The sequence below is a fragment of the Trachemys scripta genome, chromosome 5, assembly GCF_013100865.1.
Source record: "Trachemys scripta elegans isolate TJP31775 chromosome 5, CAS_Tse_1.0, whole genome shotgun sequence".
In the NCBI taxonomy this organism is placed as follows: Eukaryota; Metazoa; Chordata; order Testudines; family Emydidae; genus Trachemys; species Trachemys scripta.
Genome location: NC_048302.1, coordinates 34,445,222 through 34,471,524, shown reverse-complemented (window position 1 = coordinate 34,471,524; position 26,303 = coordinate 34,445,222). Strand labels below are relative to the sequence as shown.

At 39.0% G+C, this 26,303-nt stretch overlaps 1 protein-coding gene across 39 annotated transcripts in view; it reads right to left on the bottom strand.

Moving 5' to 3' along the window:
* The window catches only part of ANK2 (ankyrin 2), a 584,612-nt gene that overhangs the window by 140,623 nt on the left and 417,686 nt on the right, over positions 1-26,303 (bottom strand). For 34 of the 39 annotated variants that reach the window (XM_034771765.1, XM_034771768.1, XM_034771767.1 and 31 more), the window contains 5 exons: positions 22,908-23,006; positions 12,853-13,038; positions 12,350-12,373; positions 9,912-10,010; positions 8,586-8,684 (listed from right to left, as the gene is read on the bottom strand). In XM_034771765.1, the coding sequence (XP_034627656.1) occupies positions 8,586-8,684; positions 9,912-10,010; positions 12,350-12,373; positions 12,853-13,038; positions 22,908-23,006 (507 nt within the window). The remainder of the gene's footprint in view (positions 1-8,585; positions 8,685-9,911; positions 10,011-12,349; positions 12,374-12,852; positions 13,039-22,907; positions 23,007-26,303) is intronic. The other 5 variants (XM_034771773.1, XM_034771803.1, XM_034771790.1 and 2 more) reach the window with 1 other exon arrangement.

Here is a 26,303-nt window from a genome sequence, read left to right as displayed (position 1 = left end):
GCATCATGGCTTTCAAATAAAGCCAGCAGGTACTCCAGCAGCACAAAAGCTCCCATAAAACGGTTAACAGAAGTGAAGAAATACAATGCATCTGTCTCTATTAAAGGATCCATACTCATCTCATCACCCAGTAATGTATGTTAAGATGAATTTAAGGCCTATTGTATATATTGTTCTCATGAGAGTAACTGAGTAACATACACAAATGTTTTAACATCCATGAGCTATTTGTTCTATCAGTCCCATATTCTATTTGTTGGCCTTTTGTAACCAAGTGAACAGGACAGTTCACTTTCAGAAATGACATCAAGATCGATCACATCAATATAAAAGCTAAAAATTTCAGAACTTCTCCATTCCCTTTTAATTGGCGGTCTAAACTGAAAATGAACTTCAGAGAGCCCCCTCCCCCCCCCCCGCTGATATTACTGCCCGTTCTTTAACCTGTAAATTAATTATGAATCATTTGCATTAGCTTTTCACTGCAGGCTCACTATGACAAATTATTCTGTCATATCATAGTTATTAAAATGCTCTACTACAAAGCAATAGCAAGACTGGAAATAAGAAATGGTCACTACAAAGCATTCAAGTAGGGAATCGGGGGGGGAGGGGAAGGATTGAATTTTGTTAAAGGAGGTAGAGCACATTTATATATGAAGTGTTGATGATATTATGTGAACATTATAGGTCAAATTATCACAGGAGTCTTCTAAATTGCACCTGCAAAACTCTCATTAGCACATGGGTGAACTCATATTTGCATGTTGCATACGGCAGGCAATTACATTCAATGTCAATTTTTCTCCTGAAACAAAAGGTTTGCATATGGAAATTTGGAAAAATTTAGAAGATCCCTTTGAAAATTCAGGTCTGTGACTTGAAGGGCACAATCTTGCTAGGTGTTGAATGCCTTCAGCTTCTAAGATCTCAGCATTCTAGGAGGCACTCAGCATCTTGCCAATCATACTCCAAATGAGACAGAAGCAGGAAGGATAGATGAGCTCCTCCAGACAGAAAGATCAGGCTCTCACACAAATGTCTACAATAGTAACAAAGAGGGAAGGAAAATACCAAAAACCTGTGGTGGATGAATAGACTTATATGATAACAAAGGGTCATGCTTTCTGCAGCCATAAGTCAAGCTGGTTCAATGAACTACACTGATTTACACTAGCTAAAGATCTAACCCAGATTTTTTTTTTTATAATTGTATGTAAAGCATCAGGAACTCTTTATGCATTTTCCTTGCCAGATAAGGAAAAGCAATACATTTGAACACAGTAATTAAAAAAAAAATCATATTATGGGTATTCCAAAATATCTTACCAATTTAAATAATTTTGGAAATCAACTAAACTACTAGCATTTATGAAGAAGCATAGTAAGCTCAATACTGCAAATTGCTGAGCACTCTCTTTTTTTTTAATCCAATGGGAGTTCAACACACTCTGCACCTCACAGGATTAGGCTTATTATACAGATTCTATGCAAAAATACAATCTAACAAACAATAGCAAAATTGTACTATGCATCAAGAGCAATGAGTCTCAAGATTTCCACTTTAGTATATTTGCATAGGTCCTCTTATTTATCAGTGCATCTCTTGCAGTATTAAAATTAAGTGCTAATCCAGATTTGTGGTGTAAATATTAGGTACAGCTATTTATAAGGCATCAGACACCGTATTTTCATTTATTATTAATTCTGCAACAGATTTAACTCAGCACTGTGAAATAAATAATTCAAATTTCTCCTAAATTTACTTTGCTTTAAACAGATTACTTTGTTTTTTGAAAGTTTTATTATATATTTTTCATTGTCATTTATTATCCTTTGTGTGGGACATCTTAATTTGCTTAAACTTTATCTTTTCTGGCTGCAAACCACTTATTTTATTTATTACTGCCAATTCTCATCTCATTAAAAACAATCAATGTAACTTCAGCCTCTAGCTTTAAGTCTTCATTCTCTTGTTGTAATTAACTATACTCTAATGTAATTGATCATGTATGCTCTTCAAAACACAAATCTAAAAGATAAAGAAAAAAATCTTAACTGGGTTTGCCCAACCAATAGGACACAATATATTATACTTAAATAATTGTAGAATTATATCAAAGTATTATTTATGGTATATGCAGTCACTAGCTATGTCAGCCTACATATATTTTTTCTTTTCTTTTAAAAAAAAATATTGAAATACACTAAGAAGGTCTTTGGAGAAAGAAAGAAAGAAAGAAAGAAAGAAAGAAAGAAAGAAAGAAAGAAAGAAAGAAAGAAAGAAAGGTATACATCATTTGTCACTGTTTTTAAAATGGCAGAAGCCACTCAATGAGTTAGTGCTGTTATTGTTTTCTGAGATTATATTGGGAGAATGTGTCACAGTACCATTATTGCAGAAAATCCACCATACTCCTAGTATAGTGGAGAGAAATTGTGTTGAGATCCCAACACAGTGGTTTTATCATAGGAAACCCTTTATAATCTTGCTATGTTAGAAACCCTTTTCTGATCTATCAGGATGCTCTATGCTTATGAAAGGAAATGTTATTCCTTCCACAATGTTTTCTTCAGCTTGTGGATTCTTCCTTACTCCTCCTCTCCTCACACTCTCATAGCTCTCTGTGACCAGCCTGTCAATTTTCCCAGCTCCATCTCAGACTCTTTAACCTTCCATGATCTCCCTCCACCTCAGATGGGTTACAGCAATTTTTGCCCCTCATTTAAATTGCTCTCAGTCTACTACTGGCATCACTTCTACCTTCTGCCCCCATATCTAGATATGGAGTCCCATGGTATCATTCTTATTCTCCATCATAACAGGCTTCCAATCCCTGCTATCTTTGATATTAAGTTCCAAGTCCCAGAAGCTGTGCTAGTCTCTCTGTTACACGAAGGTGACTCTAAAAGGGGAAGCCCCGGAGCACAGAAAATGTGAACGAAGAAGGTGGCATGGCTCAGTAAAAAAAGACTGTCACTGTCAGGGCCGGCTCCAAGTTTTTTGCAGCCCCAAGCAGCAACAACAACAACAAAAAGGCCGGAGCGCTGCCCCTTGAAAAGGGCTGCCCCAAGCACATGCTTAGAACGCTGGTGCCTAGAGCCGGCCCTGGTCACTGTTGATGAGCGCCACAGCTTCAGTATCAAGGACAGAGAGCCTCTGTTGGGCAGAGGAATTTGTTTAATGAGACTAATCCAATATTGAAGGTTTTGGATTCAGTTCAGATTAAGTGGGATTATTACTATTTATTTGTATTCTGGTTGTGTCCACACAGTGCTTGGTGCTGTTTATTCACACAGAAGAATACTATCCCTACCCAAATGAACCTGCAACTGAAGCTAAAGTAATTGGGCTAACATTTGATCACAGTTATTACAGGAGAATTTGCTCATCCGTCTTCATTAGAATACTGTTATCATGTAGCATGAATAAGGGAACACCATTAGGATGTCAAAGATGTGTGAATAACGTTGTATGAAAAGGTAAATAAAGTACACAGAAACAAAAAGCCAACAAAACCCCATGTTCCCAGTGTCCCTCCCCACCCCATATATTTCAGTGTTTAATGAAAAAACGTGAAAACTATACAAACACCCATTCTCCAAAAAATATCACCAGTAGAGCCTTTCATGAATCAGAGTTGGATTTCACAAATTTCCTGATTTGGAAAAAAAGCTGAGAAAAAAAAGTTTAGAAATTGTTGAAATGTTTTGTATCAACATTTCAAAAAAAAAATTGTTTTCCTATTTGAAATGACTTAATTTAAACATTTAAGCTAATTAGACTTGTAAAAGTTTTTTAAAAGGTCAAAATCAAAATGAATCATTTCAAAATTACCAAAATAAAATGTTTTGGTGACCTAAATTGACCTAAAGCTGTTTTTTAGGTTAATGAAAATTTTTAAGATTTTGACTTTTCATCACAATTTGGGATAGGAAAAAATGTTGAACTCTTGAAACGATTCAGTATGGGGCAGGCATTTCCCACTCAGCTCTAACCAGTCTTACCAGTCTCTTTACTAACAGTACAGTGACATGTCACTATAGTAAATATATAATTTGCATATCTCCACTGTCACTATTCTTTTATATCAGAGAAATGCATTTTAATAGAAATATCCTTTCTGATATGCTAAGTATTGCCCCCTTTTTAAGGCTAGGATTATTTCCCCTGTAAACAGCCATTGAGGGAAGGTTACAAAGTCTTTTTATAACAAAATGGGAATTAAGTGTTGCCACCTAATTCTTCCCTTACCCTCCCAGATCACACGACCCCCCTTTAATCATACATTTGAATTGCCATGGACTTTTAGACAATCATCATGTGCCCAGCAGATCCAAGAATAACCCACCATCTGTACAATCATTTCTGAAACCAATATTCATCTATCATTAGATCTTTTCATTAGATGATATTTTAGAAGTCATAAGTTTTGTTATCTAAAACTTTGTCACCTAAAATGTTAGGTGACAAATTGATGTCATTGCACCCATTAGTCGTGTAAGATTTTAGAGAATATATTCTGCCATGTAATGTTCTAGTCATACGATTTTTATAAGAAGTTTTATCATCTAAAACTTTAGATAACAAATCTCATGACAAACATCACGATCTAAAGAGAACTGCTTAGGACTAAGGATGTTAATTAACAAAAATATTCCTGTGAGTAAGCTTTGCAAGCAGGCTATATTTTAGATTTTGGAATGCTCTGTAAGTGGGTTAAGCATCCAAATCACATTTTTTAAAGAATTTATTTGCTAACAAGGTCTGGAAAATGGCAAGAGTCACTATAAGTTTCAAAAAGGGATTGTTTTGAAATGAGTATAAGGAAGGATACAATTTGGTCACAGAGGTTACAGATTCCATGACTTTAACAGTCCTCTGAGACTTCTGCTTCAGCCCCAGCTGGCGGGCTCCAGCTGCCAGCCCCAGGCGGCAGGGCTCCAGCTTCCGTGATTTACGGTTTATTGCGCCCATGTCCTGCCTGTGATTTTTAATAACCCTCCACCCCCATGCCAACATCTTAATCTTAATTATAACTTATACATGTAACCAACAGATTTACTTGCAAATTCTCAGATGGTTCTAGACTCTAGGAATAAGTGCTTTAAGCTTGGATAGGACACATTATATTAGCCATATATACGGTGACCATATGTCCTGATTTTAAAGGGACAGTCGTGATATTTGGGGCTTTGTCTTATATAGGCACCTATTACCCCCCACCCCATCCGGATTTTTCACACTTGTTGTCTGGTCACCCTAGCCATACAAAACTAAGAGGTTTAATCCTGTCTTTAAATAGAAATGCCAGTGAAACTTTAACTATAGAGCTGTGAGTGTGCACCCATAATTTACTATTTTTTTTGAGAACTAGGGTTTGTCCATTTATTTAAGACAGAAGGTGAAAAAACTTCCATAGGGATCAATCCTAGAGAACATTTCCAAACATAAAAAGCTCTAATGAGACGATTATAATGTGTCTGTTGCGCAGTGTATAGAGTTCTTAAGACTCATTTAAAATACATTAAACAAAACCTTCATTGTCCTGATGTATGCATCATCATATAACCTAGTGAAGAGGGTTAAAAATAAAAAGAATGACATCAATGAATATTTCCTGGGCCAAAGTGCTGGTTCTAATGTGACAAAGAATTCAAGTATAAAGGTCAGAGCTGCCAGAACACAGAATAAACATCCTAATGTATTTCATTCTGTTGCTTCCCATTTTTATCCTGCATTGCTGGAGAAAGATAAGCTTTCCCCAGGAGAAATAGAAAGGAAAGTATGGACAGACAAGTGTGTTAGTACCAAGTAGGAGGCAGAAGTCTTTCCTTTAAAATGCAAAACACATGTATGCATGGCATGCGACACACAACCTACCTCTTCATTACCCTACACACTCACAGCCATAGCAAAGCACAAGGCACGCGGACAAAGCAAAGGAAAAAGAAAAAGACACCAAGACTATATATAATGCTGGCGTGAGGACATCACCACAGCAAGACATCAACAGACAAAATCAAAGCTCTGGAATCTCCCACACTGTCAAGTGCACACAGCTGCCCTCAACAGTGTGTCTTTTAGCAGAGAGAATGTAGACTATTAAAGCAAGAAGAAGCTGTTGAGTCTATGCAAGTCAGAATGTGTGTTCTTGGTGATATTTACAGGTTTCATCCTTGTCTCTGACAGGTGACAGCTTTGAGCTAATCTACCACCTGACGAGGGGTGATAAACGGAGACAATGGGTGGTCTCCTAAAATTAGATCTTTTGATACAAACAGTATGTGATCCTGTTCCTCTAGTTTGGTTTAGAACTATGCTTTGATCTGGCTGGTGGAACTGTACTTTGAGTCCACAAAATAGGAGATATAACTCTAAAAGAGAATCATAAGTTTCTTTTTACATTTATTTTGGGACAACTTTTCCAAATCAGATGCTTAAAGGTACAGACCCCTGGACATTTTGTGTTCAAATTTTAATTCAAAACTATAATTGCATGCACAAAATGGGCCATCTGCACGCAACTACCCAACTTGTGCATGTACATGAATATCTTGTGTACGGTGCACAGTCAGCTATTTGTGCCTTCGTTTGCATATTGTATGCATGTATTTTAGCCACTACTTTTGGAGAATCTGGCCCTCTGTGAGTTAGTGCTCACTTTCATGAAAGGCAGCATTTTCCCATATGAGGTGTAGTAAAAAAACAGAGATAATTGTATTTCTCTTCCCTACAAAATCACAAATCAAATACTAATCATACAATCATATGATTAATTCAATTAAGAGATCATCTCTACAGCCTTTGTAGCATATGAAGCAATAAAAAACTGATTCAATTAATTAATAGCCAAAGTGAAGCAGAAGGGTTGAGTCAATCTCAAGAGCTGTTTATTGTGTGCACTACATGCTAAGAAGCAAGAAAGATGATTAGGACCACACAGGTTTTGAAATGTACTGTCACTACCACTTTCTCAGACCTTCCAATGCTATCACACTATTGGTGAGATAGACCCAAATCAAATACCAGTCTCCAAACACCCTCTAAACTTTCAGATGGTGTCGGAAATCCAACCCTGGAACTAAATGCAAATATCCCCTATATTTATAACATGCCAAACCAAAAATCCGAATTCAAACACGTTAACTGCTGTTGTTTCAAAACCTAGAGCCATGTATTAACATTGCAGCTTGAACCAGTTTTTAATTGTGGGCGTAGCTGAGATTAATAACTAAGTGGATCAAGGCTTAAAAATGAACATCTCTTTAAGAACACGTCAATTTTTCAAGGAGCGACTTGCATGAAAAAGAAGTGATCAGTTAGCACAAGGAGGCACATCTTCAGAGGTCATTCCAAAAATGCAATTTAAAAAAAAAATCCCATCATACACACACAAGCTGGTACGTATGTATATTAGATCTCAAATAGGTAACAAAGGGGCAGAGTTAAGCCATGGGAGTGGATCAGGAAGGAAACGGTGATTTAGAGTCACATTTATCTCTGTGATTCCTCCATACTCTGTGGGGAAGCAACCTGTTGCTGGTACAGAGCAACAATAAATTATTTGCTTCTCCAATGCTGACTCAGCTCTGCTGGCTAGCATTTTGGGAGCTAAGCCAATACTTCAAATCATTTTTCAGCTTTGCCCACCTGCACAGAAAGAGAAGTGTAGTGGTCCCACAGCAGTTGTTTTCTGAGGCAGCTGAGGGCAGGGGTTGTTAATGAGTTATAAATTGTTGTAATAATCCATAAATCCAGTGTCCCTGTTCAATCTGTGATTTTTAGTGTATACCTCTATGAATTTAAGCTCCCAGGCTCTTCTTTTGAAAGTGTTGTGCAGGTTTCCTTTGAGGATGAGGACTGATAGGTCAGATATAAAGTGACTGCTTTGTGAAAAGTGTTTGCCCACATGTCTTTTATCATTTTCTTGTGTGAGCTCATTCGCGAGGGTAGTGACTGTCTCGTTTCACCCACATAGTTACTATTGGGGCATTTAGTACACTGGATGAAGTACACCACACATTGTGATAGGCATGTGTAGGACCTCTGGATCTTGAAAGGTGTGTTGTGGGGGTGTTGATCATTGTAGCAGTGGAGATATGTCTGCAGATTTTGCATCTGTTGTTTTGGTAGGGTCTGATGCCACCCTGAGTTGGTGTGTCCTGGTCTATGGGCAGCTTGCTTCTGATAAGCTTGGAGAGTTATTTGAAGGCTTGAACCCCCTCACCAACAGAAACTGGTCCAATAAAAAAATATGACCTCACCTATCTTGTCTCCCTATAAACACAGAAGTAAGATTCTACATGTGCAAATAGCTGCATGGAATAATTTGACCCACAGTATCAAAAATGGCTTCAGTGTTATTTGTGAGGGAAGAATGTTCAATATTTTGGGATTGTGTTCAGCTGAGCATTTTCTCTCCTGTGATATGTAATAGCTGCATCTAAAGTCCCGCTTTCAGAAGGGAAAGAAGCAATCTCTGAAGCTGAGTTTTCCTATCTATGAACGTTGACATTCCAAGCCTCCAGCTAAAAAAACCCCAAGAAGTGATAACACAATATTCAGGGATAGAAACACTCACCCTGGTTTTGGCATCGATCTGCCCTCCACGATCCAACAAAAGCTTCACCATGTTTGTGTTTCCCCTTTTGGAAGCCACATGCAGTGGGGTGATTCCATTCTACACCATGAAAAGAACAAACAAAGAGCATGATGGACTTGACAGTGTATAATGGTGATGCCTTTGCGTTTGGATCACAAAAAGAGGAACATCAATACAGTATAGAAGATAAACAAGCATGTTTTTGAGAATCAGAGTTAGGTGCACATGTCATTTGAGATACAGATCTTCTGGTGTTTGGATTTTCTTATAGACATGTATCTTGATTTACTCTAAAGTAACAAAGAAGCACATTCACCAAAACACCAAACATCACAATCACACAGTAAGACAAAACATATATCAGAGCCCAAATTAGTCAATATTCACAGCACACACATGTATTTAAATCACTGCAATATACACACAACATACACAGCACGGTGGTTCAGATACAAAGGAAGCTCATTAGCATAACTGGAGTCTGTGTCAAAAACCAGGCCCTAATTAGGCTGGAAGATGGTGTTTAATATTTCATTTTCAGCAAGGATGCCCTTGCCGGCACATCAGGTGGAAAACTCTCAGGGAAAATAAGAGAGTGCATTAGTGAGGATAATAGTGTCAGCATGAACATGAAATCCTTCTGAAAGGCAGTTCCTCATAAAGCAATTCAACAAGGCTCTGGCAATGAAAACTGAAACAAAAAAATTCCTAATCCAGTGGAGATAGCTATAGCAATGCACATGTTAATTAATTGTTAAGTGACATAGAATAGTAAATGGACTATATTAGCTAGCCTATGGTTGCGGTTTTTCATGCAAAGATGGCTTTCAGTTAATCAGTACCTTTATTCTGTTTTATATATTCACAATATATGTTAATGTATTGATATGTTCGCATATAATAATATTCTGGAAAGGTAAATAATCTTATTCTGTTAAATCTTAAAAACTAAGGAGTCAGGGCAAAGCCAATGAATAATACTTGGTTTTATAGCATGCCTGACTGTGGCAAGGACTCTTAAATGAGTTGGCACATAAGAGTGTTTGCATTCTGGACATCTTCAAGGGGGCATTTTACTTTCTAATTGGGAATAACTATTTGTTTGCTTCTAAGCTCACGAGGAATGTGCTGAGTTGCCTGGAAGCACTCCTTAGACATTTATGCAAAAAGATATCTGTGGGCACATGCTGAAATTTCCTCAGCACTTCACTTTCCACTCTGCTTTTGATTAGGAATTTTAAGCAAAGATAGGCTCTCACATCTACTGACTATCCCATCGAAGAAGAAAAAAGTATTCGTCCATACCCTGGCTGTGAAGTCCACTGCAGCTCCTCGGTTGAGCAGAAGTGTCGCCACATTGACATTTCCATAGTGTGCAGCTATGTGCAAAGGTGTGAAGCCACTCTACAAAAGGAAACAGTCCTAGTTAGGGAACAAATTTCTTCAATGCTATATGATCAGTGTCCTCAGAGAGCTTCTGATTTTAACAGCTTTCGGCAAACAAATGTGTTATGTTACTCTAACCTCACACACCTACAATATAGCATAGGGTCTTGAACCGAGAATGAATGCAGTTTTTCCCTACTGTGGATCACAAAAAGCTCTTCTTTCCCATTCAGTTCTTGGTCATTTGTGTTATTTGCTATTCCTCGTGAATCTATGCTGCTAACCAGAAAGAGCTGGTCAGACACTGTCAGAGAAAATATTCAAGTGTTTTCCTCCTCCTTTCCACAGCATTGAAGCAGAGCTTTCAACCTGTCCTGTTTTGTTGTTGGGCTCTTACTTTGCTGATCTTCTCTTAGAATGGCAAATTTCAGCATGAGAATGCCTTTTTTTGTATGGGAAAGCAACAAATGTTCATATTGTATTGCAAGTATCTTCAAGGCGTGTCAAAATATTTTACTTATTAGACAGTAGAGTTTAATGACCACAATATTCGATATTTATATTAAACCCTGCCTCCTGAGGGATCCCAAAACACTTCCAAAACAGTACAGTGACCAAAAAACAAAAACCCCACTAAAATGTAGCCACAGTGTAGTGGACTAGAGTTTGACTACTACTTCTGCCACAGAGTACAGAATGCTGCACAACAGTGTAAGACATAATTTATTTGAAATACGGATAATGAACAAACTTCTAGTCTTATAAAAAGCTCCAGGGAATCTTTAATGTTCATGAGAAGCAGATCAAATCTTGTTTTTTGAAGTTCTCCTCTGAAAGGCCTTAATGTTGCATATATTATGTCCTTACAACACTGCATTGATTACGGAAGGAACAGTGAAATGTTTTCTGCTTCTGAACATACTGTATTCTAAACCAGATTGCATTATTTTTAGCATTGGGATCAGCATGGTAAACTGTTCGTCCATTAGCAAACCATATTCAGATGTTACATATTGGAAAAAAATTTTTTCCCAAAAGACTTTATTCCCAAAAGCACTCATCCTATTATTTTAATCTCGTTCCATTTACTTCAATGTCAGCCCCCAGATTAAAAGGGTCTGCATCTGATGAAGTGTGTTTTAGCCCATGAAAGCTTATTCCCAAATAAATTTGTTAGTCTCTAAGGTACCACAAGGACTCCTCGTTGTTTTTGCTGATACAGACTAACACAGCTACCACTCTGAAAAGGGTCTAAGTAGAATCAAACACTCATTAAATTCATGGCCTTCTTGAAGTTAGGCAACCAAGAAAATACCTGACAACTCAAGACACTTTTGCCCACACATGCATCCAAAATCCATCTCCTCCACCTCGCAAAGCTCCCAACTAACTAAACAAAGGCATTTGAAAACATTACTTAATGATCTGATTCTTGAAAACAAACCCTTCCCCTCAAGGTTGGTGATACTTTTAGGGTTGATATCTGAGTTATAGGCAGTTGGTGTGGCAGACACATCATGCCCTACAGTACTGCTTTCAGGGTTGGTACTTCCAGAATTAACATGAAAAACATGATGGTGCCTGCTGTGAGTAAGTTTTTATTATGCAAGAATATACCCACCCACTGCCCTGCATGGATTTCTGAACATTCTGTTAAAACAATTTGTCCCATTCTACTGGTTACTGCAAATAAAAATATGATTTGAACAAATATTCTTCTTGGAGGGCACTATTTTATGTATTAAATGTTTGGCTTTGATACGCTGAAAATGCATACATGTGACAGGTTAATTATCTATTGTATTTCACTTTTTGGTGCATGAGGAATTTATCCCCTTAATGGGTTTAGATTTTTTAAACAGATTCAAAACACTTTGGGCCAAGTTACACCTATGCAATCTCACTACAGTGAATGGAGTGGTATGGATATAACCAAAGACAGAATCTTTATTGTCTTGGCATTTGACTTTTGCCAGGATTTTGGATTAGCCTGACACGCCGATAGTTTTCATTTAGTTTTGACTAATGAATGCTTTTGCATAATTAATTTTACTGAGTTCAAAAATGTATCCATCTACCTACGCCCATCTCTAGCCCTTAACGCTTTTTGACTACTTGATATCTCTAATTTACCTCAAGACAATGATACTCTCAAGCTGGAGGAAATTACAAGACAAAGGCAGAACAAAAAAGGGTTGCTGCTTTACAGATACTGTCACTGGTAGGCATTTAAAAAAGTTCCTTAAGTTTCACTTTTAGGGCTAAATAATATAGAAAAAAAATATGGTAGCATAAGGAAGAGCAGTAATCACTAATTAACAGAAAAAGTTAATTAAAAAAATTGTTAATCTCGGTACCTCAGTTGTTCTATTCACCATCATCTGATGCAGCATGGTTTGGAAAAAAGAGGAAAAATATTACAGATCATCCAGGAAAAGGAAAACGAAGTTGCTTGTTGAAATGAGTTATGTTGTTGTTATGGGAAAAGCCACTCAAACATACATTAAACATTAAATACAATCCATGCACACATGAGCCACAAACCAGTATCCTATTTAATTGAGAGAACTCAGTAATTCTGCTTCCATTCTTGTTTCTTCTTGATCATAAATAATGAAAGAGAACAGATTTTAAAAGGGTTTACAAGATGTGTCAAAAAGTACACAGCCCGTATTTATTGTGTCCTGCAGCTATACACTGCAAAAGCAGATGTTTTATTGGTGATACTGGTTTTAGCAACTTATCATTTACCACAGAAGTTACTTTCAATTATTATTTTAAAATTATGGAATGAATGTCCCTTTCCCAGAGGCACCCAGTCACATGACTACCCCAGGCCTCCAAAACAAAACCTTTTTACCTTGGACTGAACATCAGCATTGTGGTCATTTTGGAGCAGGAGTGCTGCTGATTTTGTATCATCTTTCCTGGCAGCGATGTGCAAAGCTGGAAGTCTCACTTTCCCCTTGGTGTCATTCTCTAGGAGGACGGCCACTGCCTGATTGTGTCCCTGCTGTAGTGCAACAGCTAGCGGGGTGAAGCCATCCTGATAGAGTGGAAAACAAAATATACTCTGTAAGGAGAAGGCCACATATCAAAATCCCATAAGTACTGTACACACATAGGCACATGTTAAATGTATACAGCAGTCATCTTCAGCCTGTGGGTTATGACCCCCAATATAATGGCCAGCAATTGTCAATGGCACAGGAGTCACAAACTTTATCTGACATCTACACTACAGGGGGGGGAGTCGATTTAAGATACGCAAATTCAGCTATGCGAATAGCGAAGCTGAATTCGACGTATCGCAGCCGACTTACCCCACTGTAGGGACGGCGGCAAAATCGACCTCTGCGGCTTCCCGTCGACGGCGCTTACTCCCACCTCCGCTGGTGGAGTAAGAGCGTCGATTCGGGGATCGATTGTCGCGTCCCGACAGGACGCGATAAATCAATCCCCGAGAGGTCGATTTCTACCCGCCGATTCAGGCGGGTAGTGTAGACCCAGCCTCAGACATGTCTTCAAACACCTGTGATGTGCACTTACTTTGTCACTTCAAACTGGTCCTTTTCCAATGTCAAGTACATTCCATATAGGCCATTGCACTGATTCCTATGGTATCTCCTTTAATGCTCATCGTATTTAAAAGCATCGTGCATCAAACGATTCTGGAGATATACTTGCAAGAACAAATGGTCCGTTGTTGGATTTGGCATGAATAAGATGGAGAGCCCCTCTTAGGTGCATCTTACAATATACCTCACAATATACCATTTTTAGGCAGTGTGTCTCAAGTTTTCTCATCTCCAGAGACATTTATTGTTGTTCCTTCTAATTCTCCCAAATTACATGCTGCCTGTGTGATTCAGTCAGATAGCTGGATGTCGTTTATTCACTCTGATCCTAAGCAGCAAAGCACCACAAGAGTTGTTATTTCTGGAAACAAAATTTCAGAAATAAATCTTTTTTTTCTTTTGAGTACATTTCTAGTTTTACTTTGAAATGCTCAGTCACCAAAATGTGTCCTGTTCTGCTAATGCTTAAACATAATCAAGTCTGACTATTACAAATATTGCTGCTGAAGTCATTCCTCCAAGTGGAAATAATTTGGCTTCATTATATAAGCAAGCAGAGCTAGGGGAAGGAGTATCCAGCAGAGTGTGGAATTTTATGTTTCTTTTCTAACCTGGTAAAATATACTTTTCAAAAGCGTCCAGTCTTAGCCAGACTTTGCTCCCATTGACTTCAGTGGTAAAACTTTATTGTCCTCAATGAGGAAACTTCCATTAACATCAATGGGTACAGACTTAGGCTAATGCTGAGTAATTTTGAAAATCCCACCCTTAGGAAGGCACTTAAGGACAAAAGAGACCGTGATTTGGGTCATGGATGGATGAAGGGATAGGAAGGAAGACAGACAAGGATTAACTGAAAACAGAAGCATTGGGAAAGGCATGGAGAACAGGAAGTTACCATGACCAGGTGAGAAGGTTCAATTACAGTAACTCCTCGCTCAATGTTGTACTTATGTTCCTGAAAAATGCTACTTTAAGAAAAACGATGTTAAGCAAATCCAATTTCTCCATAAGAATTAATGTAAATGGAGGGGTTAGGTTCCAGGAAAAAAAAATTCGCCAGACAAAAGACTATATATATACACACACACACACACACACAAATATACACAGTATAAGTTTTAAACAAACAATTTAACACTGTACACAGCAACAATGATTGTGAAGCTTGGTTGACATGGTGGAGGAAGAGGGTGGGATATTTCCCAGAGAATGCCTTACTGCTAAATGATGAACTAGCACTCGGCTCAGCCCTCAAGGGTTAACATATTGTTGTTAATGTAGCCTCACGCAATACAAGGCAGCACGACTGGATGGAGGGGAGACAGCATGGCAGAGAGAGACAGAGACATACACCTTGTGTGTGAAAGAGAGACGCGCATTGCCCCTTTAAGTATGCTGACCCCACTCTAAGTACACTGCCCTTTTAAGTAGATCAGCAAGTTGAGAGAGCAGCTGCTGCCAGCAAGCTCCCTCTGTCCTGAGCCCTGTCATGTCCGTCTGTCCCCCCGCTCTATGGAGATGGGGGGTAGGGAGAGGGGGACACCCTGACATTAGCACCCCTCTCCCTTTCCCCTCTCCCCCCACAGCAAGCAGGAGGCTCCCGGGAGCAGCTCCAAGGCAGAGGACAGGAACAGTACAAGGCAATGGGGGAGAGGGACAGCTGAACTGCCTGGCAATTGATAGCCTGCTGGGTAGCTGCTGCACAGAGAACTTTGGGGAGCTGATGGGGGGGCTGCCGATTCACCCTGGTTTCAAGCCCCCACCAGCTAGCTTCAATGGGCTGCTCTTTTTGCAAACAGTGGACAAAGCAGGCGGCTGCCAAACAACGTTATAAGGGAGCATTGTGCAACTTTAAACGAGCATGTTCTCTAATTGATCAGCAATGTAACAATGAAACAAGGTTAACTGGGATGACTTTAAGTGAGGAGTTACTGTATTTATAATCAGAAAGAGGGAAGGAAGCAGACTGATGGATTTGGGAGAAACAGAGTAATGGGGTCAGGAAAGAGAAGAATTTGGCTGGCTTGGGAGCAGGAAAAGAGAAAGATGGAATAGTGAGAAAGGGGAGCGTCAGTGGCAGTAAAGACCTGAACCTGTTCAGATATTTGAGGTGTTGCCCAGACTCACCAAACCAGGCATGCATCTCACTAATCTAATACCTTTCACTCCCTTTTGTGTAAAATTATGAGTAGACTTTGAAACAGCTACACTATTATAGCAGCTTATTCTCAAGAGACTACATTCTGTACTGGGAATTAAGATGGGAGAACAGCTGAAGAAACAGCTGAATCAGAATAAGATTGGGACTACATTAGGTAGTGAGATGGCTTTGCGCAGGAGCCTTTCCCCTCTGGAAACTTGAGAGCAAATCCTGGATTAGGGGGACACATCTGAAACTGAGTTTGGTGGTCTCATCCTTGTTCCTAAACATCACAAAAGCACTGCACATTTCATACATACATATTGCTGTATCTACTCAAGTAAGCCTCTGGACTGGAAGAACAGAAATTTCAGGATAGTGGATTTTTTTTATTTTAACCCGAGTTTAACATCAAATAGATAGAAAGCGAGCAACTACTGAAAAAAAAGAAAAATTAATGTCTAAAGGAAGGGTTGAAAACTGACAAGAAGTAGAAATTCCTGGAAGTTTGGAAGAAGGGGTGAACATCCTTAATTATGAAATGAGCACATGCCCAATTCTGTTACATAAAGCCAGACACATGATTTTTTAAAAAAACTAAAGTTTCATGCAGGTCATCACAAAAAGAGATTTGTTTGTATTTTTCTATAGTAGCAAAGTACTAATCCCATGTCTTATAACTGTTCAAAACCCAGGTGGGTAAAAAATACAGTCAATCACAAACATATTTTCCTTTCCATCAACCAGAACCAACCCTCTGATACAGCTTGTTTGATACAGTTGAATCCCCAACTGATATAGAGCCAACATAGGGGATGCATCGGAGGGATGGAGAACTCCAACTAAGACGTTGCTCTGCTCTGTCAGTTCCCAGCTAAAATAAAGCCCTTTAGGGGCTGTTACCAATCACCATAAATTGGAGCAATTCTGAGGTTGCTCTAAATCAGTGGTTCTTAACCTGGGGTGCACATACCCCATGGGGGTGCGAGATGCCCTTTCTGGGGGTGTGAGACATGCCAGATTTTCCATGCTTTTTGCGAAGAAATTGGTGCAGAGCACACTGTCCTTCTTTTCCATACAGAAGTGAGGTGGCTTTCCCGTGGCTGAATGCTTACTCGTATTTTTGAAATACGTGATGAAATAAGTCAGTTTCTTTGTAACCAAAGCAGTAATTTAGTTGATGACTTCGAAAATAGAGAGTTTATCCTTTGCTTAACGTACATGGCAGATGTATTCACACACCTAAATGAACTCAACACATCTATGCAAGGAACTTGGATGAACATGGTAACAGCCAGAGAGAAGTTATCTGCTTTTATTCAGAAACTTCCAGTTTGGATAAAGCGTGTTGAGAAATGAAATTTCACTAACTTGCCTTTTCTTGAAGAAACAGTTGTTTTGGAAAATGAAGGAATGACCATCACAACTGAAGTGACAAAACATTTGCAACAGTTGAGTGACTCTTTCCAAGGATATTTTTCCACTGAAGATCTTGATGTGGCAAAGAAATGGATACTGGATCCATTTCTTTTTAACCCGGATTCCATCAATGATAGTGATTTGATGAAAGATGATCTCATTGAATTACGAGCCAATGGCCGAATCCAAATGCAGTTTGAGACAATGAAGCTTGAGAATTTCTGGTGTGCTCAACTGGAGAAGACAGCGCTGGAGATCCTTATGCCATTTGTGACTACATACTTGTGTGAGATAGGATTTTCATCACTCTTACAGATCAAAACAAAGGCCAGAAACCACCTAAATGAGAGTGATGACATGCGTGTGGCTTAATAAAGCCCAGGGCCAAATCAGCCTTAGGTCACCCTTAGGATTGGGGAAGAGCAAAGGCGATATAACAGCTACCTCACTCCTCCTTCAAGTCCTGATTTGAGCAGTTTGGCTGGTCCTGAGGACTGATCCCATATGTTTAAAAATACTTATTTGTGAGTTGTGTGGCTCCCTCACTGAAACATTTAAAGCTTTGGGGACAAACTTTGTCCTGGGTTGACTACACACAATGTAATTGAATCATTAGGCTTTTAAGTAATTGAAGGCATTGAGCTACATGGTTATAACCAACAACAGAATTTGGCACTTTAAATATATATACACCTCACTTGCTGATGTAGATCTGGATGGTGTCAGAGTTCGTATCCGAGATTACAGTGTTTAATTAAATCTCATCGTGGCCCAGATTCAAATTTGGATCCTGAACCCGAAACAAAATTGTGGCAATCCACCCATCTGCCTCTGACTCTTCCCTAGCACTTCCCTTCTGTGTTGCTTCTTCTTACAATATCCTCGCAGTCTTGGGGTCCTCATTCAGTAATGCTCTCTTCTGAGACGGAGTACCACAGTACTCTAGTTAATACCAATTGCTGATTGCTTCCCAGTGCTATTTCAATGGGACTGCCAGGTCAGACTGCCATTCCTCCCTCTCAACTCTTGGGAGTATTTTTTAGGGCTGTCAAGCAATTTAAAAAATTAACCGCGATTAATCATGCTGTTAAACAATAACAGAATACCATTTATTTAAATATTTTGGGATGTTTTCTACATTTACAAATATATTGATTTAAATGACAACAGAATACAAAGTGTACAGTGCTCACTTTATATTAATTTTTGATTAAAAATATTTGCAATGTAAAAAACAAAAGAAATAGTATTTTTCAATTCACCTAGTAAAAGTACTGTAGTGCATTCTTTTTATCATGAAAATTGAACTTACAAATGTAGAATTATATATAAAAAAATAACTGCATTCAAAAATAAAACAATGTAAAACTTTAGAGTCTACAAGTCCACTCAGTCCTACTTCATGCTCAGACAAACAGGTTTGGTTACAATTTGCCAGTTTACAATGTCACCTGAAAGTGACAACAAGCATTTGCATGTTGTAGCCGGCATTGCAAGATATTTATGTGCCAGATGAGCTAAAGTTTCATATGTCCCTTCATGCTTCAACCACCATTCCAGAGGACATGCATCCATGCTGATGATGGGTTCTGCTCGATAATGATCCAAAGCAGAGCGGACCGATGCATGTTCATTTTCATCATCTGAGTCAGATAACACCAGCAAAAGGTTGATTTTCTTTTTTGGTGGTTCAGGTTCTGTAGTTTCCGCATCGGAGTGTTGCTCTTTTAAGACTTCTACGAACATGCTCCACACCTCAAATCTCTCAGATTTTGGAAGGCACTTCAGATTCTTAAACCTTGGGTCGAGTGCTGTAGCTCTCTTTAGAAATCTCACATTGACACCTTCTTTGCGTTTTGTCAAATCTGCAGCAAAAGTGTTCTTAAAATGAGCATGTGTTGGGTCATCATCCGAGACCGCTATAACATGAAATATATGGCAGAATGTGGGTAAAACAGAACAGGAGACATACAATTCTCCTCCAAGGAGTTCAGTCACAAATTTAATTAATGCATTTTTTTTTGAATGAGCATCATCAGCATGGAAGCATGTCCTCTGGAATGGTGGCCAAAGCATGAAGGGGCATACAAATGTTTAGCATATCTGACACGTAAATACCTTGCAACGCCAGCTACAAAAATGCCATGCAAATGCCCATTCTCACTTTCAGGTGACTTTGTAAATAAGAAGCAGGCAGCACTATCTCCTGTAAATGTAAACAAACTTCTTTGTCTTAGCTGAACAAGAAGTAGGACTGAGTGGACTTGTAAGCGCAATAGTTTTACATTGTTTTGTTTTTGAGTGCAGTTATGTAACAAAAAAAAAATCTACATTTGTAAGTTACACTTTCATGATAAAGAGATTGCACTACACTACTTGTATGAGGTGAACTGAAAAATACTATTTTATCATTTTTACAGTGCAAATATTTGTAATAAAAATAATTATATAACATGAGAACTGTACACTTTGTATTCTGTGTTGTAATATAAACCAATATATTTGAAAATGTAAAGAAAAATCCAAAAATTTAATCAAATGTAATTGGTATTCTATTGTTTAACAGTGCAATTAATCACAATCAATTTTTTAATCATGATTAATTTTTTTGAGTTAATCGTGGGAGTTAACTGTGATTAATTGGCAGCTCTAGTTTTTTCCCATTGGTTGTAACCAGCAAGAATCAACACACATGTGGGAGCAGGAGGGAGCTCAGTCCACTCCCTGGGTGGACTAGCCTTCTCTGCTGGAACTACTATCTTGAGAACCCTTCCATGGGGTTGAAATGAGCATGACTTCACCTTCCAAACCCCAGAAAATGAAATTGGCCTTTGCCAAGTTTAGAATGCAGAAGACAGTCAGATATAGAACTCTGGATCCAAACCTATCTATGAATTCCAGAGATATCTCGATCCACAGCTTGAGTTCAGGCCCATCTGTAGATTAATTGTGTGGAGGAAAAATTAGACTAGACCTAATGGTCTAGGCCTTTGCTTGCTTGGTCTGGGCCTGCTTTACAGCTAACAGGCCTGAAGCCTGAACCAAGCTAGGAGTTAAGTCCGTAACCATTGTAATTGAGGAAGGAGTTGGGCCAATGGGCGGGGGGGAACTAGAAGCGGGAACTATTTGCAATATGTGCCTAATGCTTTGAAATATTATAACCGCTTGTGTGGAACAATAATGTAACCTATAAGTGTGAAGCAATTATAAATGTAACTCATGCCCTCCCCTATATCAATTGTGTAACCACCGCATTGCGTTACTGTACCCCGTGAACGGCAATGGTGTAATAGCACCCCATAAAAGGCAAGGTTGTAACTGCGTTGAAAAGTACCAGAAAGACCTTAACTCAAATTGCACCCATACCGAGGCAGGGTTGCAAAGAACACTGGAAAGTACCAAAAGACCCTAACTCTTTTATTCCTAATAAGGTCACTATTACCCAAGTATGTGTAATTTAATTCCTAATATGTAATTACCATTACTTAACTGTGTGTAATTTGTTTGCAGTTTTAAGCTTTAAAAGCTACTGTATGCTTTGCTTCGGGGGAGCAGTGCCTATAGCTACTAACACCAACACATTGGTGTTTATTCAATAAACAGGCCTCAGGCTAAGTCTTTGAACCAAAAATGATGGGTGGGTGACTTTTTCCACAACAATTGTAACTGTACTGGCCTCCAGATCCTCTAGGGTAATGAATTTACAGCAAACCTGACCACAAAAAATGCAAAGCAGTACTGTGGAGGAGTGAAAGCTGGTCATTGGGAACTTTTAGCTAGGCTTAGATCTTGATAGTCCCAAAACTCTGTTGTGATTTGGAAACACTGTTTCTGCCAAGTTGCCTGGCAATCGCACAGGATTTCATATTTCAGAAAAGCTGCAATGGTAACACGATCTCAATCAATGCAAGTCACAGAAAGGATAATTTTAGGAGCCATCATCAAGTGATACAGTATCTGTTGAATGAAGGGATAGTAAGACAGCTGTTTGGCTATAGCACGAAGTAAGCAAGCATAAATGCAACACTATTCCAAATCAGTTCATTGGCCAAGGTAACCCACAGTCGGTGAGTTTCCATACTGATTGGAAGAAAAGTAACAAGTGCACACAGAAGAAGGAATGGGTGAGAAGGGGAATGAAAATGGAGGGAGAGGAAGGTTTCCTTTTACTGTTTTACACTGCACAATAGTTATATATGGAGAGAACAATAATAAAGTTGACAGGCTTTACAGAACAACAGCTGTCCACTTAGTTTTCTGAGACAGAGGAAAGCAGTATTTGGTAGCAAGAGAACAATGGGAAATAGAGTGAACACAAAGTTTTGTTATATGTGAGTTTTGCTCATTGCCTAAAACTTCTGGGGAAAGAAGTGAATGGTCCCATGGTCCAATTTCTATATTCTTAGCGCCAGATTCTGATCTCAATTGCACTGGTGTCAATCTGCAGTGACTGTACTGAAGTCAGTGGAGTTACTCCAGATTTACACCCCTTTCACTGAGCTCAGAACCTGGCTTTGAGTATCAAACTTTTGTGTACTTATACTTGTGATCTGTAGGCAAATATGTATTGACGGAAGATGAAGCAGTATGTTACTTGATGAGTCTGTATCCTCATTAGAGTTGTATATCTGGTTTCCTAGTTATATTAATCACACCTGGAAACATTTACTATTTCAACAAGCCAGGCACAAACCTCAGAATCAGAGAACCCTGATCGGCTCACTGAGGCCCATTCCCGCTATTCTTCCCCGAGCAGAGCTAAATTGCAGGAGAGAATCTGTCTGGTTGTGTTTCTTTTCTGTATATTTGTTTGTTTTTCTCAGTTTCATTTTGTGAGAACCCATACAAACCCAAGATGAGCACATGTGAACTCAGGAGACTCCTAACTCAAAGAGGACTTGCTCTGTGAGGCAGGATATGACAGCTGAGGTGCAATACTATTCTTTGTCAACACAAGACTTGCTGTGTCTTATGCTTTAAATATATATTTTAAGACATGTTCCTCATAGTTCTAGTTATGGAACACACAAAACGTTCCACACATTTTGCTCTAGCTCAGAAAGGGACTGAATCAAGATTCCAGATCATTGAAAAACACACTCCATGGGACAGTGGAAGGAAAACTTTGCAAAGTTCCCCTGGCTAACTCTTCCCCAGATCACACCATGTGGTCGTTGGAATAGGGCATGCATACATGGCATTTTTGCCGAGGTGAAGATGGTGGGCATCTCACAGAATCTGCAGGAGGCACAAGGTTTCATCAAAAACCTTTTGCTTCTGCATTCTGCACTCTTCAAACCAGCGCTCTGGCAGTGCAGCTCCAACAAAGTCAAGCTGCCACGTCTTCCTCTCCTAGATGCTGCTGTAAGGAACATCCCCTCAATGCATATTCCCCATGGGGCTGGTGGGAGGACAATACACTGCATCACCCATACATAGATTGTAGGGTGAAATTCTGGCCCCATGGAAGTCAGAGGGAATTTTTCTATTGACTTCAATTGGGCCATAATTTCACACCTAGACTCAAAGAGGGTTTTTCATGGTTCCAAGCATGGGGAGGAAGAAGCTGCACTGTGAAGACAACTGATTCTCCCCCCTTCCCCACCTCTCACACACACACAGAAAGAGAAAAATTCACACACAGATCACAGTGGCACGATCTGGCCCAAAGTTTGGAAATATTCGGTTTGAAAATCATACTCATTCTGAAACCATCTGGGTCATGAGGGAAAGGAAAATAAGAGACAGTCTGTAGAAAAGAAGTATATGCTTTACCTCAGTAGCAGTGCTCTGGTTGGCTCCATTTTCCAGCAGATATTTTACCACATCAATGTGGTTCTCTTGAGCTGCCATGTATAAAGGAGTGAAACCATTCTAGGAAAAAGCACAACAGGAAACATTGTAATGAGCTTTGTACATAAAACATGTTAAAGACCCCACACAGCAAAAGTATCTTCTGAGAACAGCACTTTTCTCTACTGATAAAAAGAAACAAGATTGCACTTTCTGCATTAATGAGATATACTGAAGGCACGGAATGCATTGTCTATGTCACTTAAAAAGTCAAAAAGCTTCACTGTCAGGACTGCAAAAAACAAATATTAAGAAGGAATTTTAAAACATCAAAGCATCTGCTGCTTTGCAATGATTTGGAAACTCTATACATCCTTTCACAGCTGGCATACTTTGGAATATTTTTCCATACTCTTAGGACAACTCAGTATACATTGGGAATGTTCATTATTACAGTACCACAACTATTTTCCCCCTCTTATGAAACAGAAATGTAATATTAGCAATAAAGTTTTAAGAAAGCTGACAAGGAAGCAAGAATTTCCCTTTATTTACTACTTTTTTTTTTTTTAACCAAAGGCATCTCACCGGAGACCATAAAACACCTGCCTCAAAAGAAACCAAGCAGAGATGGCAGAGTTTTAAAATAATACATATAATTTCACAATATATAAAATAATGCAAACCACCAAACATAAAAAACCCAATACTGCAGAGCCCCGATTGACTACACAGTAAGACTAAGTATAAAGTCATCTAGAAATACCCTATGGTACTCAGAAGAAACCACGCTGACTAATAGCATGTCTTTTTGATGGCTTTTTCCAGTTGGTAGCTAAGAAGGCCACATAATTATAGGCTGATATACCAGAAATATATGCCTTGTCTCCACTTTAAAATATCTCAGAGCTTGTCTACACTTAAAACGCTACAGCGTACACACTCCCGTTAGTATAGAACCACCCTGACTATAACTCTATATTGCCTATTGTTTTTAGGAGGGTTTCTTGGGGCTAAACATAGGTATACTTTGCTTAACTGTCTTGCACTTATGCTGCACCTTTCTCCATGGTTAGTAATTTAACAGAAACTCATTCAAGAAATAAAGGACACACATCTTGATATTGAACATTGCGCTCTTCTTTGAAGTTCCACGTGGCATCAGAAGCTCAGGATCAAGCAGCCAACTGTGAAAGTGCTTCTAGGTCAAATTCTCCACTCGCTTACATCCATGTATCATCACTCACTTAATGATGTTTCCAGGGGGTAATGAAGGGCAGAATTCAGCCCAGTAACAAGAAACAAGTCTACATGTCCCTATTTGCTGAACAAAGGCAAAGGACTAAAGATAAATAATTTTGAATGGACAGTTTACAAGATACTTGAAGAGACCCTACGGTATTTCCTGGCTGACCTTTTCATCTGCTATTTTGCAAATGTCCATCCTGGCCTGTGCATGGCATGTGCGTCATAACAAACATATATACTTCTTGTCCACCAACTAGTGAAGTTGGGGATATGGTCATTCTTCATTAGGTCAAGCCAAACTATGAAGATATGCAAACCCTTGTGCTTATGACAATATATAAATCACTGCTGGATTTCAAACAATAATCTATAGAAGATGCCCTGTAACTCAGCAACCTCTTCTGCTCCTGGCTTCTATTGTTTGACAATCCTGCTCCACCATACCGAGCCTGCTCTGAGCCTCACAGAGTAAAATGAAGTCATGCCTATTGGTGCATTCATTTAGTATGGCACAATGGCCCCTGATTAGAGTTGGAGTGAACAGGCAACAGGGACTAAAACAGTATTTAAAAACTTATATTTGGTAGAACAGCAAAAGAAAGCAGCAGGGGAATATACTGTGTAAGCATTTTGGTTGTCCCCCCAGACCTGGATACATGCACAGCATCAACTTATTAGGTGTAGCTAATGGAAATTTACCACACCCTAGGATCAATGTCTAATATTTATTAAAGGCTCACACTGTACAATTATACTCTTTCCTTTTTATTTTCATGGATTTTATGCCATTTGTAAAATCCTGATGTTACTGAATACTAAGAAATACGTACACCAGCATCATGCACATTCCTAGAAATGTGTGGAGCTAGAGGATTTTCAAGTGAGGGTGAAACGATTTGCCCAAAAGCTCAGCAGAAGGGTTTTTGCCAACTAAGTTTCCTAGTTCTGGAGTCGGACCAGGATAATAAAATTCTCGATTAGAGGAGGCTATAGTCATCCCATACATGACCCGGTCATTTAGCACCAGGAGGTGAATAATGCATCTCCACATACTGCTGATGATGACCTACAGAGTTTCTATCACACTGAGGAAACCCATCATTCATAGCAGTAAGTTTGCTATAATCATGGCAAAAGCCACAGGGGTTATGGGGAAGGAAATACTTACACATTAAATTATGTTTATTAGTTAATATTTTTTCCTTAATCTTCCACTGAATTAAGATGAATCGACATTCTTAGTGTCATTCATCCTCAATACCATAAATATGATTAAAGTTCAGAACCCCTTAGAGAAACATTTAGCGCTAACTCCTGTGGTCATTATTTCTAGCCACTTCTCTAAGCATATAGACATGGCAGTGGAATAGAACGGTGCCTTTATACGATATAAAGTATTTCATCTTACAGTTTTATAAATTCCCTTGGGAAAAACACTGGCTAGTAAAGAGTTTATGAAAAATGCTCCACTGCTCCAATATGTAAAAAGGCGTACTTGCTTTGAAAGCTGATATTATCTGAGCTTGCACAGACAATATGCAGTAAGTAAAATACAAGACAGAGTTATATATATTTATATATGGGTATCCCCCTGTGCAAATTTTTCCTTACTCTCCTTCTGCTGGTAGGGGGCCTTTAGCTCACTTAAGATCAGGATTTGCGCTTCAGGGCTTGATCATCAAAGGTGCTGAGTACCTACAACTCCCATTGAATTTTGAAAACTGGTTTGCCACATTTAAACATTCAAAACTTTAAAACTACTGCATTGATATTCTTCAAAATCTAGCTTGTTTTGCGATCACACAGAGGCTAGGTGTGATTTGCTCTCTCATAGACATAGAGGATCTTGGTGTTCCACTGGGTGGCTATGTTCCTCTATATTGTCTGAATCTCTTGTAGCTCTGCCCTAAAGCCCTAGCAGCACAGTTCTGTTGTATCCCTGCAAGGGGTTCCCCTGTAAGGAAGTTGCCCAGCAAGAATGGACCTTCTATAGGAAAGTTGGTATAGTCCCTTGATGGATTCATTTTCCTATGCTGTTTCAGATAGGTGCAAGGGTAATGAAATATGTCTGCCCCAGTGCCCAATCCACAGAGAATTATGCATGGAGGTTGAGGGGGAGGGGGAGGAAGA